This window comes from Haemaphysalis longicornis, unplaced genomic scaffold, assembly GCF_048455015.1.
Source record: "Haemaphysalis longicornis isolate Haplotype H1 unplaced genomic scaffold, Haemaphysalis longicornis Haplotype H1 scaffold_9, whole genome shotgun sequence".
Classification (NCBI taxonomy): domain Eukaryota; kingdom Metazoa; phylum Arthropoda; class Arachnida; order Ixodida; family Ixodidae; genus Haemaphysalis; species Haemaphysalis longicornis.
Genome location: NW_027526460.1, coordinates 76,156,341 through 76,172,832, shown reverse-complemented (window position 1 = coordinate 76,172,832; position 16,492 = coordinate 76,156,341). Strand labels below are relative to the sequence as shown.

The following is a 16,492-nucleotide window of genomic DNA, read 5'->3' as shown; positions in this document are numbered from 1 at the left end:
GAGCAGTTGAGGCTTCACATCACATTGGCACCCGAAGCGAGCAACGTTAAATATGAGCTGCACTGAGAACAAGAAGGCTGACAACGGGCAAGCCAACAATCTAAGCCCAATAAAAGAGCACTGACGGTAACGAGCCACGCTGAAGGTCAGGCAATCGAATTTGGGGTCAACTTCAAGCATCGAAGTGACCAGCTGGTTAGGCACAACTAGGGAGGGAGAGAACCAGGCGTACCAGCGACTGCCTGCGGACGGAGCGGCTGAGGGGCCCGTCCAGCACCTGCTGCTGCTTGTTGAGGAAGCTCTCGGGCAGCCGCAGGTCAGCCGGCAGAGACAGCCGCTTGCTGATGTCCGACTGCTGAAGAGGGTAGGAGGAGGAGGAGAACAAGAGCACACCATCAGGAAGGGGGAGGGTGGAGAAAGAACACTGAACGGCAATTGTTTGCCAAGCACATTACACACGTTTAGTAAACGCTGTGGTCATTCACTTATTGTTTATGTCGCATCAGGGCATCCTCACTTCCTTCTCCCTTTGGCCACAGGACCCACTAGTTCCACATCCATAGCTGCTTCATCGCACTGCACTTAAGTCATGAGACAATGAGATCGCTTCCTATAACGTAACCTGACTGTGCTTTCGTGCCTAACATCTGCACCGCTTGCTCACAACAGAAACTTTTCTAACCAGTAACCTCCTCGCACAGCCCTAGCTGTCAGCCCACTAGCCCATAAGGAGGACATTTTGAGACAGGTACGTTACAGCACACCAAGACCTTGATGTGGCCCCTTTCGCAACTCCCCAGGGGCAACTACAGTACAGGTGCATACTGACTATGGACAGACAGGGATGCACAAGTCATGAAACGTGCACCAGTGAAATGGAATGCCAGTGTTTGTTGTGGTGGAACTTCATTCACTATGCCTCCCATTAGTGATTAATGGGAACAAAAGGCAGCGTTTCTCACACCAAAGACATCAATCCTTTCCCACTGCAACACAGCACAATGCCTCGAGCCCCACACGGCTACACTGCCCGGAAGGGTAATTACAGATGAGAAGAACTTTGCTGCTCGCACACGCAATGGCACCAACATACTGCCCGAAAACACGTCTAACTGGAATCCAAAATGCACAGGTTTAGGCCAGTCACTGGCTTTCAAAGCGCCACAAAGGGTAATGGGAGAGACAGGTGTGCACTATGATATGCGGCAATTTCATCAATACTAATTGCACTGACATTTTTTTTTTAAGGAAGGATTGTGCTTTGGGACATCCTTAAATAAGCCCCCAATTGCAATTCTTCCCTGCACCAACAATGGCTCAGCGAGAGCCTTCCAGAAACCCCGCCCACAACGGCACACTCAAGGCCACGCAGGCAAACTGGGCCAAATCTAGAGTGTGGCCAGTCAAAAGGGGCGAGGCGGCGGCGACACCAGAGCAAGCACGTCCGCCCCGTAACGCTTGGACAGCTCTGTCGTAAACAACGCACCAAACAAACACACCCCCGTATGGAGGGAGGAAACAGAACAGCAGGCGAGAACAAAGGACGGGGCGACTGTGGCCACCGCAAGCTTGCGTCATGCGTGTCTGAGGGCCCAGTGACAGCCCCGGGGAAGCCGTGCTTCTAACGGGCTGGAAACAAAAGGCTGCGCCCGCTGCTGCTCTCCCACTTTCTGTTCCCTCTGCGCATCGGGCACCATTCTTTATTTGCAGCAACCATGCCTGCTACACTCGGCAAAAGGGTAGTTTCAATTGTGAATTGTATCGCCAAATACAACGGCATTTTGTGCAACTTGAACCAAGAATTTGTACCCCATATATGGAGCTCAAACGCACTACTTAATCCACAGCAAGATGGACTCCCTCCCCAAATTTTTAAAACACTTCAATTCATCAGTTAAACCCACTGCGGTGTCTCAGTGGCTAAGGCGTCATGCCGCTAAGCCCAAAGACATGGGTTTAATTCCCGGCAGCGGTGGTCACTTTTTGATGGAAGTGAAAAACAAAAACGCCCATACGTCGAAATTTCAGCGCACATTAAAGATCTCCAAGAGGTAAAAATTAATGCCGATACTTCCACTAAGGCGCGCCTCGTGGCCCGGGTGTACGGTCGGCCCGTTAAACCCACAAAATTTGATTCATCAGGCTAAGATAAAACTACCTTGCTACCAAATGAATTGAAACAATATTTGTTGAAAGGCTTTTGTTTGTCTAAAGTGAGGCATTAGAAGAAAAATATTAGCACTAGACACATGCTGTGTCAGTCCCGTGGCTTTTCACAAGTGCAAGACATGTCTGAGAGAGAACCACAGTGTATCTGAAGGGTAAATCAATCAGAACTAGCAATAGTTCTACAGCTTTGGCCACCAATCACGCTGCCCCATTGCCTATTTACGATTTGCCTCGAAAGTTACTGCTTATGCCACACACATTCTTGAATGCCCAAATATTCATCCCTGCACCCTCTAATGGTGAAATGGTTCCCGCATCCCTCACAATTCCGATCACCTGGTCCCCTTGTATCGGCAATGCACTCAAAGTTTGGCGTTTCCAGAAAGGTCCACGACAGCTATCAAAAGCACAAAAATGTGCGAAGAAAACTACACAGAAGGTGTCGCCCACCTGACTGGTCCGTCGGTTGTTGTTGGTCTTGGGCCGCATACGGACGGGTGAGATGACCTCGTCCGAGGCCCCGGACGCTTCTTCGCTTTCGCCATCGGAGCCGATCCGTGGATGCTCGTGGACAACACCTGCACAGACAGAGGGCAGCACATTGGAGTCAAAGGCTCATCACTCACCCGGCAACAGATGTGCCTGCTACGCAATTAAAGCAGGAACAAGCAACAGCAAAAATAGTGCAGCTAGAGACAAAAACTAGGTGAATAAATTAAAGTTAGCTCATGCAACATCAGGGCCTTGCCCGCCACTCCTAAGCAAAAGGAAAAAATCTGACACAGCCTCACCCCAGGTGCTGCTTAATTACCTAACTGTTCCCTACAGCATGGCTAGGCTTAGATATTAATTGAAAGCCTCCAATACACCGCGTCCTGAGAATGAGTTTTCTAGTGTTCAGAGTTTCCACACAGTGTCAATGGAAACAAACAACCTTACTCCGTTGCTTTTTTTTTTTTTTTGCACGAGCTTTATTAACAACTGCCACGTGCTGTCCTATATGCAATCACAGTATGTATAGGTATGTATAGTGGTCACTATTCTGCTTTCTGTGATAAGGGCTGAAGGCAGATACAGAGTCCAAGCGACACCACAGTAGCACAAACAAGGTTGGGACATTCCCCGCTATCCAAGATGGCCCTGAGAAAGAGACGCCCCAGGCTCAGTCACCCACTTGACCCGGGAGAAAACACTCGAGCCATGCTCCGGAAACCTCAATGCTCAAGCATAGCCAGTGTAGAGAGAGGGGGAGAGAGAAGAAAACCGCACACAAGAGGAGGAATGGCCTTGTCTTCTCAAGCAACAACATTTAGGCAAAAAAAAAAAAGAGGCCAAATGAACAAAAAATCAAAACTCTTTCTTGTGACGTCACCAAGAAAGCAGGCACGAGAATAATTCAAAATAGTAGCAGCATATAAAGGACCACTGACACACACAGAGATGACAATACTCTTAGTGAATTTGGCGCCCATTTTGCTCCATTTATTTCTCGTAAACATGGACCTACTTGCCAAATAGTGTGTACTATTGTGACACGGTAGACTGCCAAGTGCAGCAACGAAGTGTGCAACTTGACGCAAACTGTTCACAAATATGAACAAAAAAACATCTTTAAAACAACACAAGTGTCCACTTTCTTTTGCAATGTGCCTCAAAACAACAGGATTTAAGCCACTATGCTTGCACATAACAATCACACCTTCGAAGAATTGGCATTGGAGTGAAATCGTGCAGTGAGACAGTGAAACAACCAGAAATATTCCACTGACAGAATTGTTTTGGCGTAGCCCGTAATAATTGACGGAATGAGGAAGGAATTGGCCGACCAGAGGAGAAGAAATGACCAGGGAAGAGAAAAATCGACTGGCTGGACAAACAAGTAGGAGATAAGGAAAACTGACCAAGCACGGAGAATGGAGAGTGCGGCCTTCACTCCACGAGGAACAACAGCTGTTCCAATTGTTTTTCGGCCCTGGCGAGCGTGCAAATAGGAAAAAAGATCAATGGGCGAGACTGCGTTTGATCACCGTCGCAGCTGGCCACTTTTCTTTTTTAGTTTTTCCAGTGATGCCGTGTCATTTTCTCAAGGCTGTGACCTGATTAAGCTGCATTGTGTAACAAGGAGCCAGATTCCGACAGGCAATGCCAGGGGAATTATATAAGCCCTGTCTAGGCAGCGAATGAACGCTTCGAGGCTTGTGACTGCTAGCAAAAGATACCCAAAAAGTGCACCTTCCACCTCAGTTGACGACATTTTACTAGCTGGAAATATTAATGCTTGTCCAACAACAACAAAAAAACACAGGAACTGCAGAACACCTGACAAGCAAAGTGTATGCAGGGTTTCACAAGAAAATGTTGCAGCTGCGTCGTCATCATGTCTTTCCTGCTGAAGACAGGACCCCAGAAATAGCGCATTGATGCGTAAGCATTAAAGTACATGTAATTATTCCGATACAGGCCCCTCAAATGTTCGTCTGCAAACACTACGCATCAGCACTGTTTCCGCTATTAGCCGCCGACCGGAGCACCGTCACACGCCACACCCCCCCAAAAAAAGCAGTAATAATAAAAACAAAACCAAAATGTGCGAAAACAACCGCTGGGCAACATGCCCCGAAATCTCGTCAAAATCAGCGTTTCCAGAAGCGGGGACTGACGCTCGGGACCCACGCACGCACGCAAGCCGCTTGCGAGACGCGCCCCCGCCACGCCATCGGAGCGGTCCAGAATAACAAGCCAACGGGTGCTAAGCCAAGCTAGTTACTAGACCGCATTTAAACCGACAAAATAGGTCAGCGCGAAGCGGTGTCGCAGCGAGGGGGAAAAAAAAGCGAATAAACGAGACTAACGCAACAGGCAGGCACAACAACACGACTGCCGGGGGCGGCCCGTCACGTTGAAAACGGGGCCGCGGCACGCACCCGGCTAGAAGCGTTTTCGGTGTCCGTGCGACTCCCACATCCGCCGTCCCGGCCCACGAGTGTCGGGTCCGTCCGTCCGTCCGTCAAAGCCATCGGCTCGCAAGAAGCAGGCGCTTTTATTACGTCAAAGTTGGCGGACGTAAAACGCTGTCGCGGACGCCACGACGGGGGCGGACGCGTCACTGAAGGCCGATCCACACGACGGACCGAGTCCGCGGTCCGATCGGTCACGTGATGCCGCGTCACGGGCCGCCGCGGTCCGATGCAGCGCCGAGAGCATCCACACGGCGGACCGCCGTAGCAGACGACAGAGCGGTCCAACCCAGAAACACTCTCCACCACAGTGCTTCCAACCAGACGAACTCGCGAACCCATACGAACGGCTCGCGCCCGCTCCGTACATGTTTTATGTGTATTTTGCGCTTGGTTTCGCGGTTCCGCGCGCATTTTGGAGCAGTCAAAATGTAAACAGAGCGCAAGCGTCGTTTGGCCGCTATGGCGTTAGCTTTGTACGTTGATGAAGAAGACTACCTTGCGCCGAAAAGGTCGTGCTGGGTTAAAAAGTGGATGTGTCGAAAAGAGCTGGGACTGCGGAACCAAGTTGTGGCGTGCGGAATCCAGAGCAGAGCGCATCCACACGGCGGGCCGGCTGAGCGGACCGGGAATGGCCGACCGTCTGAACACGCAAGCTGGAAGGTTGAACACAGGCGCCGTTCGGCCGCGACAACATGTTGTAACGCACAAGCCTGCACGAAACGTTTCATCCCCACAGTAACAGCCACCCGCGTGCCAGCCGGGCGGGCGCGCTCACGCAGCCGCCGGCGTCGTTCGCACGAAGGCGACACTACGAGCGGCGACGGCGGGGTGATGCGGGCTGCATACGGCTCGTCACCGCTCGCTGGAACCGAACGCTTCCGCAAATTGAGGTCCACATGCGTGAAACAAAGTGATAATGACGGCTAGCATTGCACTAGTAAGAGTCGTAGGACTCGCTAGTAAAAGCGCGGATGAAGTATGCGTCGCGATTGTAAGCCTAGCCCGCCGCCTATCCCAGCGGGGGTGATTGACAGGCTCCTTCGAGCGCTTCGAAACAGCCGCGCTGCCTGCGCCATTCTCTATTGGCGCAACTGGACCCGGCTCCGCCCACGCGGCGCGGGAGCTGTCAGACCACGCTGATTGATGTCGCGGTCCGCCGTCGAGACCGCGGACGGTAAACCCTCGGCGAATATTTGGCCCGCGAGGGCCGCGGTCCTGCCCGGACCAACGGCGGCCCGCGCGAACTGGTGACGTCCTGTCACGTGATGCGCGGACCGCGGTCAAAATAATCGTTTTGGTCCGCCGTGTGGATCGGCCTTGACCGACCTCGGAGAAGACGCGGGCGGGACTTTTAAATAACGGTGACAGCGCGCGGTTGTAACACACCGCCGAGTTGCAAGAGCGCACGTCCGGTATCCAACGCGTGGTTGCGGTTATAAATAAAGACTTCTCGCTTACGAGAGGAGAGGGGGGGGGGGGGGGGGGGGGGAGTGATCGCACACCGTCGTTGAAAACGAGGGTGTATTCATTCATTCTCATACAAACACTATCTCGAAGGCAGCACAAAACCTCGCTTGCCACGTCGGAATGACCCTCGTGCCAATTTCAACGCGAGGTTGTGAAATGAGCTACGTAATGTGAAAAACAGAAGAAAGGGAGGCGACTCGCCAGATGTTTTCCAGTCTAATTTTGCGCGACTGGTTGATACCGACCAAATAGTTTTGTGGGCTTGTAGTAGCAGGAGCCCATAGGATTGCACACGAAAAACAGCGTTATGATATATATATATATATATATATATATATATATATATATATCGACAGTCTTACAACTTCTGACTTCACGAACAGTTAAAAAAAAGCGAACATCGTGCCGACTGTTTTTTGTCAGAACGCAATAAGGGTTCCGGAGAGCAACACCACCGCCCGTAGCCACGCCGTTTATCGATGCACACCCATATAAATTATAGGATACGGCGCAGCAAGGGGGTAATTTGAAATCCCCTCCTTAAAACATTAATGCCTCGCCACCAGCAGCAAAGATTTCGATCATCTACGCGTTCTGAACACTACCAGCATCCCGTTGATTCAGAGAAGTGTGCATTTCTCTCTTTTCATATTAAGCTCTTCATCAATTTTACCCCACTTCAGTACATATAAAACCGACTCTCCATAATTTGAAGTCGCTTAATTGCAACTTTCGGTTAACTGGAAGCTATTTTGAATAAAAACAGGTGGCCATCAACTATCGATAAAATTCAAAATTTTCAAGCGCGAAAACAACGCCGCGTTCTGTCCTGCCCTGATGTCGGCGCTTCCGCAAACTAAGCAGAGCACCGTTCGTAAAGCGGCAGTTCAGTTTACGGCTCGCACCAGCGTACGCATCTCTCCTGTTTTTTTAAGGCCTTCTCCCTTCTTTGTTTGTGAGGTGCACGCACGCTTCAGGCTTCGATCTTAGCCTCAAGTCATGGCGACGAAATTCCACGATGCCGATCTAAATCAAGAAGGGACTGTTGCAGTGTTGCGAACTGACGGCCTGTTCTTGCGCTTTTCATTCAATTGTAAGTTTGGATAATTCGAGCTGTTTTGCGATCCCCGTGGTCTTCGTTTTAATGGGAGTCGAGTGCATATGTCGTTACCCGCTTGTGTTGCGCAGAGTGACGACGACGACGACGAAGGCAACGGACGTCGTCGGTCGCTTGTGTGCAGAACACCCCTCCCAAACTGTGCACGCTGTAAGGTACCGCAGGATCAAACCCACATCCTGTGGGTCTGCCCAGACACCAAGCCAATTAGGGCACATCACACTAGAGAGCGGCTGACTACTGCAACCAAGTTGGAGGAGCAGAGGAGCCTGGCGGACTTCATCTTGAAGGCCACCAGAAGCTGCCTGGAACGAGGCGGCTCTTAGCCCTCCATGCTCTTAGCCTCCCCGCCACCCCCGTTTCCCCTTCCCTTTTGAAAGGAAATAAAGTACTCTCTCTCTCTCTCTCTCTCTCTCTCTCTCTCTCTCTCTCTCTCTCTCTCTCTCTCTCTCTCTCTCTCTCTCAGGTTCTGTTCTGCAGCCTCGCTCTCAGCTGCGAATATATCGCGTTCCCAGTCCTTTTATCATCGTGCCGATACATGTAAAAACATCCCCAGTCGAGAGCACTGCACACGTGCCGTACAGAGACGGGAGCCACTCCCAAGAATGAAGCAGCTCGCAACTAAGCAATGGTTACTCAGCCCACACAGTAATCTTTGTGTTGCTCGGGCGAGCGAAAAAGAATCCGCCGAAAAAGACGAAAAATAATCCGCGTACGTTACCCCGGGGGCCGCCTCCCGCGCCCACGAGCAAGCGCGTAGGCGAGTACGTATAGCGAAGGCACAGCCACTATAACACACACGTGTGAATAGGCCGACACCGAAGAGAGTAACGCAACACGCCATCTCACTTACTCGCGCGGATAATCAGAACTATAAAAAAAACGAACAGAAAAACCGGAGACACAAGCAGCCAATCGGGACACGTCCAGCGGCTTGCGAAAGGCAACAAATATAAAGTGCAGTCATCGCCTATACGTACAAGAGAAAAAAAACAAAAAAAAAAAAACGAAGAGTAGCTAAACGACGAGCTTAGGCACAAGCTCCGGCCAGCGGCAACGAAGCCGCCGCAATACAGTTGGGGATCGCGTTGCCCGGCCAACCAATCCGCGCGGGGGCGGACTGCATCCCCACCCGAAGAAAGAGAACACCAGGATCAAAAGACCGCCGGATACAAACGCCGAAAAAAAAAAATGCTAACAGCTTATATTTTGGGAAATGGAAGAAGCAGCCGCGCGGGGATTAGGATGCAGCCGGCATCGCCGGCGTTACGACAGAAACCTTGGGCAATGCGCGTCGGCCTTGCGCTGGATCGCCCCAAATCGCGCGTTCAAACGCGTATCGAGTGATGTCAGCCGATAGACCGACTAGCAACGGCGTAACCAACGGTCCCACGCAAGCAGCGAACCTTTTCACGCCCGGTTGCTGCAGCCTCGGTGTCGGAGGAGATTAGCAAAGGGGAATCGATACTGCGCACGCCCAGCGGGCGACCACCACAGAGAGCGCGGAGGGGGGGTTTCAGACTCGGCGAGAGAGCTTCGGCAGCAGCTCCGACGCCGCTTCCAGCCTGAGCAAAGGAGGTACGGGCAGCAACCGGGGAGGAAATCGAGCAGCGGTTAAGTGCCGGAGGAGTGGGAGCGGGGGAAGAAAGTGTAGGTGCGAGTCGGGGAGCGTAGAGCAGAAGCAGTGAATCAACGGGCCCCTTCGCCGTCACCGCACAACGTTTGCGTCACAACGCCGCCGTGAAAGAAAGCAAAGAGTGCGCAAAGACAGGTAGGGGGTCGGGAAGCCAAATTGGATGGACAGGGAGTGCATGTGTAGAAAAAAACAAAAAAAAAAAAAAAAAGAGAGAGAGAGAGAGAGAGCGCTGTCATCACCAGCCGGTCGGAATCGGAAGCAGAGCCACTACTGGAATTGGCACCCCCTGGCTTCCTTTGGCAGCTCCGACGTCCGCACTTGGTCTCGCTCGCTTCCGAGCCCTCGTCACGTTCGCTTCCGAGGCGGTTACACGTGCCCTTCCCGTACAAGGACGCCTCTTTTTCTTACTCCCCCCCCCCCCCCCCCCCCCTCCTGTCTTTTTTTACGTAACGCGTCCTTACAGTACCCTTCACCGCGTACTCACGCAGCAGCGCTCTGAAAAGTGGCTTCTGCCGGACTTGAGATGAGACACGCTGTAGTGAAGCACTCCGGATAATTAGGCTAGGCGGCGCTCTTTTTCAGCGTGCACCAAGCACTTGTGTACACGCACGTTTCTGCGTACAGCTAAAGGGACATCGGAGACGAGCTGTGTGAGTGTTATACAGCACGGAATGCGCTTTCGCGGGTGGTTTTAGATTCGACGATACAACGGAAGCAGTAAAATACACCGGCTAGAGTTCGGAACACTGCGCTGGAAAAAAAAAAAAAAAAAACTGCGTGAACGGCGACAGGAATACGAGCACAAATATTAAATTTCATCGCAAAAAGTTCGAACTTTGTTTATAAATGTCGGCGTTTGTTCGTGCGACGAACGCTGCTTAAAAACAAATAAATACAAATGAAGCAGTACGCTCTCTCTTCCGTTTCGATGATTTTTCTCGTGTTTTCACATGACAGTGACAAATAGAGCAAGTTCCAAGAACCGCGACAATATGACAATTCCTTCATACGGTTGCAAAAACGAAAGGAACTCTTCGAAAGCTGCCAGATGCATTTTCCGTGTCATAAACCGCACGTCATTGATATTTTTAAGAGACCTCAAACGCACTCCCAGAATAGAACGTCAAGATTCGTGACGTCACAAATAGTCCAGCGGAAAGATTCGTGACGTCACAAATAGTCCAGCGGAAAATGTTTTCAGGCAGCGTGTTTTTCAACGTTTTCGTCATTTTCTATTCCAAGAGCTGTTTATGTCTAGTATAACGTAGTTGTGATATCGGCGCGTTATCTTGGTTCTGAGCCGCTGTAATGGACAAACAAATAAACAAAAAAGTTTCTGAACTGAGTAAATTTAAAGTTTAAAAGACGGCAGCGTTCTGGCAAACCATACTGCAGCAATGCATAAAAAGTACGTCAAAATAAAATGAAAGCGATGACCCTAATATTAAGCTTCGGCGAAACCCTGCCATGGAAGAAGACCCACGCGAAACAAACAAATGAAAACACAAAAACAAAACAGTTGTGAGCAGGTTAGCGCGAAGCACCATAAAAGAAAATGGTTCTCTGCATGTCGCGGTGAGTGTAAGCTCCTGGCGCGTTAACTCAAACCCAGGATTATGACAGTCTTCATCGTACAATTTTCTTTTTCGCTGGCGGCGAGGGCGTACTTTTTCTAATCAGTACGCCAGTACATAATCCAATTATACGGCTCGCACACCACCGACCGGCCAAACAGCGCCTCGCTCGCATCTTCAGGCCTTAGTGGAGTACTGCATTCACCCTATGATTAACACGCCAGCTGGATCCGATCGAACCGATGCAAGATGAAAGAGAAAGAGAAATAGAGAGAGAGAGAAGCTCCATGGCATAAAATCCTCGCTCACTCGTCGCTTCCACACCAGCGCGCTCAAACAGGGAATTAAGTTTGATCCCCGGTTTAGGAGGCCCCGCCTAACCATCCAGGTAAACAACTTTACGCGTGTGCGTGGGAGAGGAGAAAAAAAAAAAAGGCAACGATGCTAAGTCCGCGAGAATTCGCGCGCGATGTCCAAACCGTGTCCCAAAACACGCGCGCTCGACCTCCTCCTCCTCATTTTCCAACCAGTGAGCGATGCTGCCGACATGACGTCCGCGTTGCTACGGGCGACAGCGGCGTTGCCATGGCAACGACCCAGAGGATCAAAACATTATCCCTTGCGTTCTTGTTTTTATCCATTCCCGCTTCTCCCGCCGTTCTCCATCCCGCGTTTTTCTCAATATCAGCCCCCTCCCCCTCCTCTCAGCTCCGTCGCCGCCGCCGCCGCGCAGCCTCTCAGAGCCGGCGTCCCGGATCCCTCTCCTCCTCCTGTTCCAACATCGCATCGAACTGCCCGTTCGTTTCCTCGGCCTTTCTTCGGCGTTCTACATTCATCTATCTATCAGTCAGTGTACACACACCCATCTCGGTGCTCATGCTGCCAGGCGCGTTGCGCGGCATTACAGCTGGTACGGGCGCAATCTATTCTCGTATAAACGAGCACCGGGCTGTTCAATTAGGCCGCTCCGTTCCCGTCAGCGTTTTCACGCAGCTTCATTAGCGTATTTCATTCGCCGCTAAACGGCGGACGGCTGTGGAGGACGCGCTCCGGACGAAAACCTAACTTCCGTCGCGTGCCGCCCACGAACAAACTTCGCTAGGCTGCACAAATTTAATCCCCCCTCCCCCCCTCCCCCGACAAAACAATCACGGCCCTAATCGGCTTAAAGTTGAACGAATGCCGGTAACGTACCCGTTTGTTCTCCCACGAACATCCTATTTGAAGAAGGACTAAACGTTGTTATCGTCGCTTTCTATTGTAGGGGCACACGCCGTGCTTTAATTGATCAGTTCGCACTAGTACCCTTCTCCACACCTCCCCGTCTCGATTGTCAGACCTTCCCGAATGAAGCCTAATTTTAACTCACCGGACGGATAACCTAAACGTAGTCGGAAACTGCTGGAACTGATTAAACGCAGTCAACTAAAGCAAACACGCGCGCGCGCTCACGCATGTATGCATTTGAACTAAACTCTGAAAAAGGGGGAAGCTCGGTGTATGTATAATTCGCTTTAGCTACCATTATGCATGTAAGCACCATTTCTCTTATCCAGTTAAGATGCCATCCGCAAGTCTACTACTCTGCCATGAATCAATGCCACTCGCGTGCCGATGCATAGTTTACGAGGCAAACGACCCGATCACAAACCAGCACACCTTCATGGCACCCGCGCATGCGCAGCACTTTTCTTTATCCTCATTTCGCGCCAACTACCACTACCCGTTTCCCCATCTGACGCGTGCAGGCCAGTAGGCACCCCACAGGGCTCAGTCGTCAGCCTCCTCCACTTCAACCTGGCCTGCTGTGCGCAGGGAGATAGCGGACGTGTACCATCCCCCCTTTTTCCACCGAACGACGACGCCAAAGCGTCGCCGGAGCAGCAAAGCGATTTTCCGGTCTGGCCCAAGAGGCGAAAATATGTAACAGGAACAAGAGGGGCAGAGGAGGAGACGGGGCGCGTTGCGGACGCAATCCATCACATCCTGTCCCCGAGTCCGTCGCCTGGCCAACCCACCCGCCCCCAACTTTCTCTACAGCTCGAGACGAAGGACTGACGCGAAGGGGAAGCATTAAGGAAAGCGGGCCGAAATCGCATTAGTCGGGACGACCCAGCAAAAACCCCGCCCTCTTTCGTGACACCGCCACGTGACGATAGCCGGTAGCAACGGGGCGATTACGATGAAAAAAAAAAAAAGCAACTGAAAACAAAACTAAAATGACAAAATACAGCGCTGCTCTACAAGGCCCAATTCAACAAAGGGAAGCCGCTTTCGACGAAATAAGAGCGCCTGGAGAGAAAACGGCCGGGAAAAGGAAGCAGCTCTCCTCCGAGGGAGGGAGAGAGAAGAGAATGAAGAACGCCTCCTCAGCCAGGCGGTCTCTCTTCTCTCGCCAATTCTTTAAGGTTGATGCCCCCCTTTTTTTCATTCCTTTGTACACAGAAGCGCGCGGAGGATTGCAATAGGCTGCTCCCCTTTATATAGCGTCGACGCCGCCTAATACGACGTCCGGTGGCTGCAGCCAAAGCTTTATTTTCGCTCGCGATGATACAAACGGCGCTCCGCACTGACGATACCGCGCGCATTTCTCGCGCGAAAGAGTGAGAGAGGGGGAGAGAGAGACGGAGTGGGCCATTCTTCCGCCCTATTCTTGCCGGAGGAGGAATGAGTCACAATTATAAATAGGGCGACGCGCGCTTTATTCACGCCGTATTCTCGTATGTTTCCACTCCGCAACCGTCTACCGAGAAGGCCTATAAATTCAACCGCCAGGCAGAGTTTTTTTTCACTCCCACTTCTCACCAGATGCCGCCTTTTTTATCTCCCCTCAGTTTTCTTCTCTTCCTACAACGACGCGCAGAACGAACCGTTCGCAAGAGCACCGCGCACAGGCCCGTAAGAATGCACTAGGGCACAAGACGTTGCAGACACGGCGCTTCGTATCGATCCTGGACTCTCTCAGCGGCTTCACACACGACGCACACAGGCCACGAGGCGTTCAATGCGTGTGACATCCCTTAGCGCACACATCAGGGCCAACGAACCCAATTTCTTTGAACCGCAACACAATAACGGCGCCGAGTGGAAACGTGGTGCAGTCATCGGTTGGCATGCTACGCTGCTTTCATCGACCGCAAATCCACCCAACTCAACATTCGCAGCCACGTCCGCATGCTGCTGAAGACGCGTTTATGTGGCGAACTTCCAAATCAGTTGCCCCGACACCATCTCCGTCACCACTGCACACAGTAGTGTTATCATATATACGCCCGCAGTCTCACCTTAAACGGACAGTCAACCCGAGTGTGCAAGTTGTTCTGGCCGGGCGTAGCCAGCTCCACACCTACAGTAAACCATGGTTACAACAACATTCCTTTATTACTATTCTCGCTTTATTCGAAGTTTTTGTCATAGCCCCACTCTGATGCACGGACAGCGAAACACACCCAAATTTAGCGAAATGCCGCCTATAAGGAAGTTTCTTGCGCCGATGACCTCGTAATAACGAGGGTTTACTGAACTCTACCGGACGACGTCTGTTTGTCAAACAGACGTAAAAAATAGGGTCCGCACTTTTTTAACTGTATAACCAATAGCTTTCAGAAGAGTCAACTGCGCCTATCACGACAAACTCTTCAATGTACTGAACTGTTGTCAGCTGCCGGGCACTGCCTCACAAGCCCCATCTGGCTTTGGCCAGCCCGCATATGTATTCTTTTTTGTTACAAAGCGTTATTATTATTATTTATTAGTATTGCACTATCGGCGTTTGAGCGCAGCGGGAGCGATGACCCGACTGCGCCAACCGAGCGATAAAACAAGGCAGCGCTAACGACAAGCGTGGAAGGCGAAGATTATCGACGGATAAGAACTGAGTCACCGAGAGAAATCTAGTCGCTTATCCACGCAGTTCGGCGGCTGCAGTGCTGCGAGTGAGGCCGCTTTGTAACGCGTCTTCACAGCGAGTTGCGCCAGCCGGAGACACTTTCCCATTGTGTCGGTCGGCGAGGGCAAAAACAAAGGCGTCGGAGGGCGAGTTGCAGACCGGACGTGCCGACGCGCACAGTCCTTTACATTCTCATTTCCCCGCGCCGCCCGAGCACGTCCGCGTGGTCCCTCCCTTCCAGGAATGATGCCCCCCTCCTGTTGACTTGCCCTTCCCCGCCGCCGCGCTTAGACGGCGGGAAACACAGGTAGCGTAGAGCCAGCCGAGTGAGCGAGCGCGTCCGCCTGGTTACTCAGAGAGGACGCAACGCAGCGAAACGTCGTGAGACCACGTGGTGCGACGAGTCGTCGCCAGGATGGCGGCCGGTCAGTGCGAAGACGGCGTACTTGTCATGCAGGACTCAAGAAGAGATGTTCAACTTTTCCCTTTGGGTTGCATGCGCACTTCTGGGTCCCGTTTCCTGGCACGGGAGCCACGCTGACGGTCAACATTTTGACTGAACACTATTGCATACACATTTTTTGATGAAAGAAAGAAAGAAAAGTCACTATTCCAACACGCAAAGCGGATGAGATGAGCCAATACGAACAGAAAAAAGAAATATGCTTCGGCGGGTTGGTAGAACTGCGAAATGCGGGAGGCTTCTTGAGCGTATCTTGGAAGGGGGGGACGCGTGCCGTGTGTACCGGCACCCGACGGGGCATGTGCGTATTCCTTCCGGGAGGGTGGCTCTGTTCCGCTGACGAGCGGTCAACCCTTGCCGTGCTGTGCGCGCACGCGCAGTCGGGTTCCGGTACACACGGCACGCACGGTGTACCGGAACGAAACGCCAGGGTTGTTCTTGAGCAGCATTAACGGTCCGAAACCTCGCACCTTGCGACGGAAACACTTCTACTGAAAAATCGCATCAAAGATCCACGGAAATTGGCACAGTGTACGCGTCACGCTGAATACAAACGAAACCTAAAGGCAGCGCTAGTTATGCACGACAGCTAGAAAGAGGAGGCTCGGGGCGACGATCCCGGCCAGGCACCGTTCTTCCTCCTGCCGACGCAGCAGCACCACCGACTGTCTTCGAAAACCTCCGAAAACTCTCGCCGAAATACGACAACCTCCACGGGGCCCAATATACTTCCACGCTGGAGCGAACAAACCTCGTGCTCAAGCTGCGGTAAATCATGATACCACAGACCGGAAGGCCAATCTCACCTTGAGAGCAGGACGTCATCGTCGACAAGTTGACAAGTTGAGAAGAAAACCAGAAGCTAAAAAAAAAAAAAAGAAAGAAAACCTGCGAGGCCTCGGTGCCAGATTGTTGCCCGGCTAGTGCGTCGGCAAGCGGGTACACGAGAAATACCTGGCTCTCAAAACTCCTCAACTGTATACGCACATTCCAAGTGTGCGCAATTTTAGTACTACCGTTATTAATGATTTGCTACGACATTCTTTCTTTGCTTTTTTTTTTTTTTTTTTTCAGTGGCATCCGGTCGCGTATCCCGTTGCCTGTTTTCGCTTCCACCGGCAAGCCGCAGCATCAGCGCCCCAGGCACGGCAGCGTCCGGCGACCCCGCGGCGTTATCGCCACAGTCGACGGCAAAGCGCGTGGGACTCGACGGCCAG

At 51.8% G+C, this 16,492-nt stretch overlaps 1 protein-coding gene across 9 annotated transcripts in view; it reads right to left on the bottom strand.

Moving 5' to 3' along the window:
* LOC144153947 (cyclin-dependent kinase 16-like) overlaps positions 1-16,492 on the bottom strand; it is a 145,008-nt gene that overhangs the window by 16,254 nt on the left and 112,262 nt on the right. For 6 of the 9 annotated variants that reach the window (XM_077685726.1, XM_077685727.1, XM_077685729.1 and 3 more), the window contains 2 exons: positions 2,620-2,747; positions 233-355 (listed from right to left, as the gene is read on the bottom strand). In XM_077685726.1, the coding sequence (XP_077541852.1) occupies positions 233-355; positions 2,620-2,747 (251 nt within the window). The remainder of the gene's footprint in view (positions 1-232; positions 356-2,619; positions 2,748-16,492) is intronic. The other 3 variants (XM_077685728.1, XM_077685730.1, XM_077685724.1) reach the window with 1 other exon arrangement.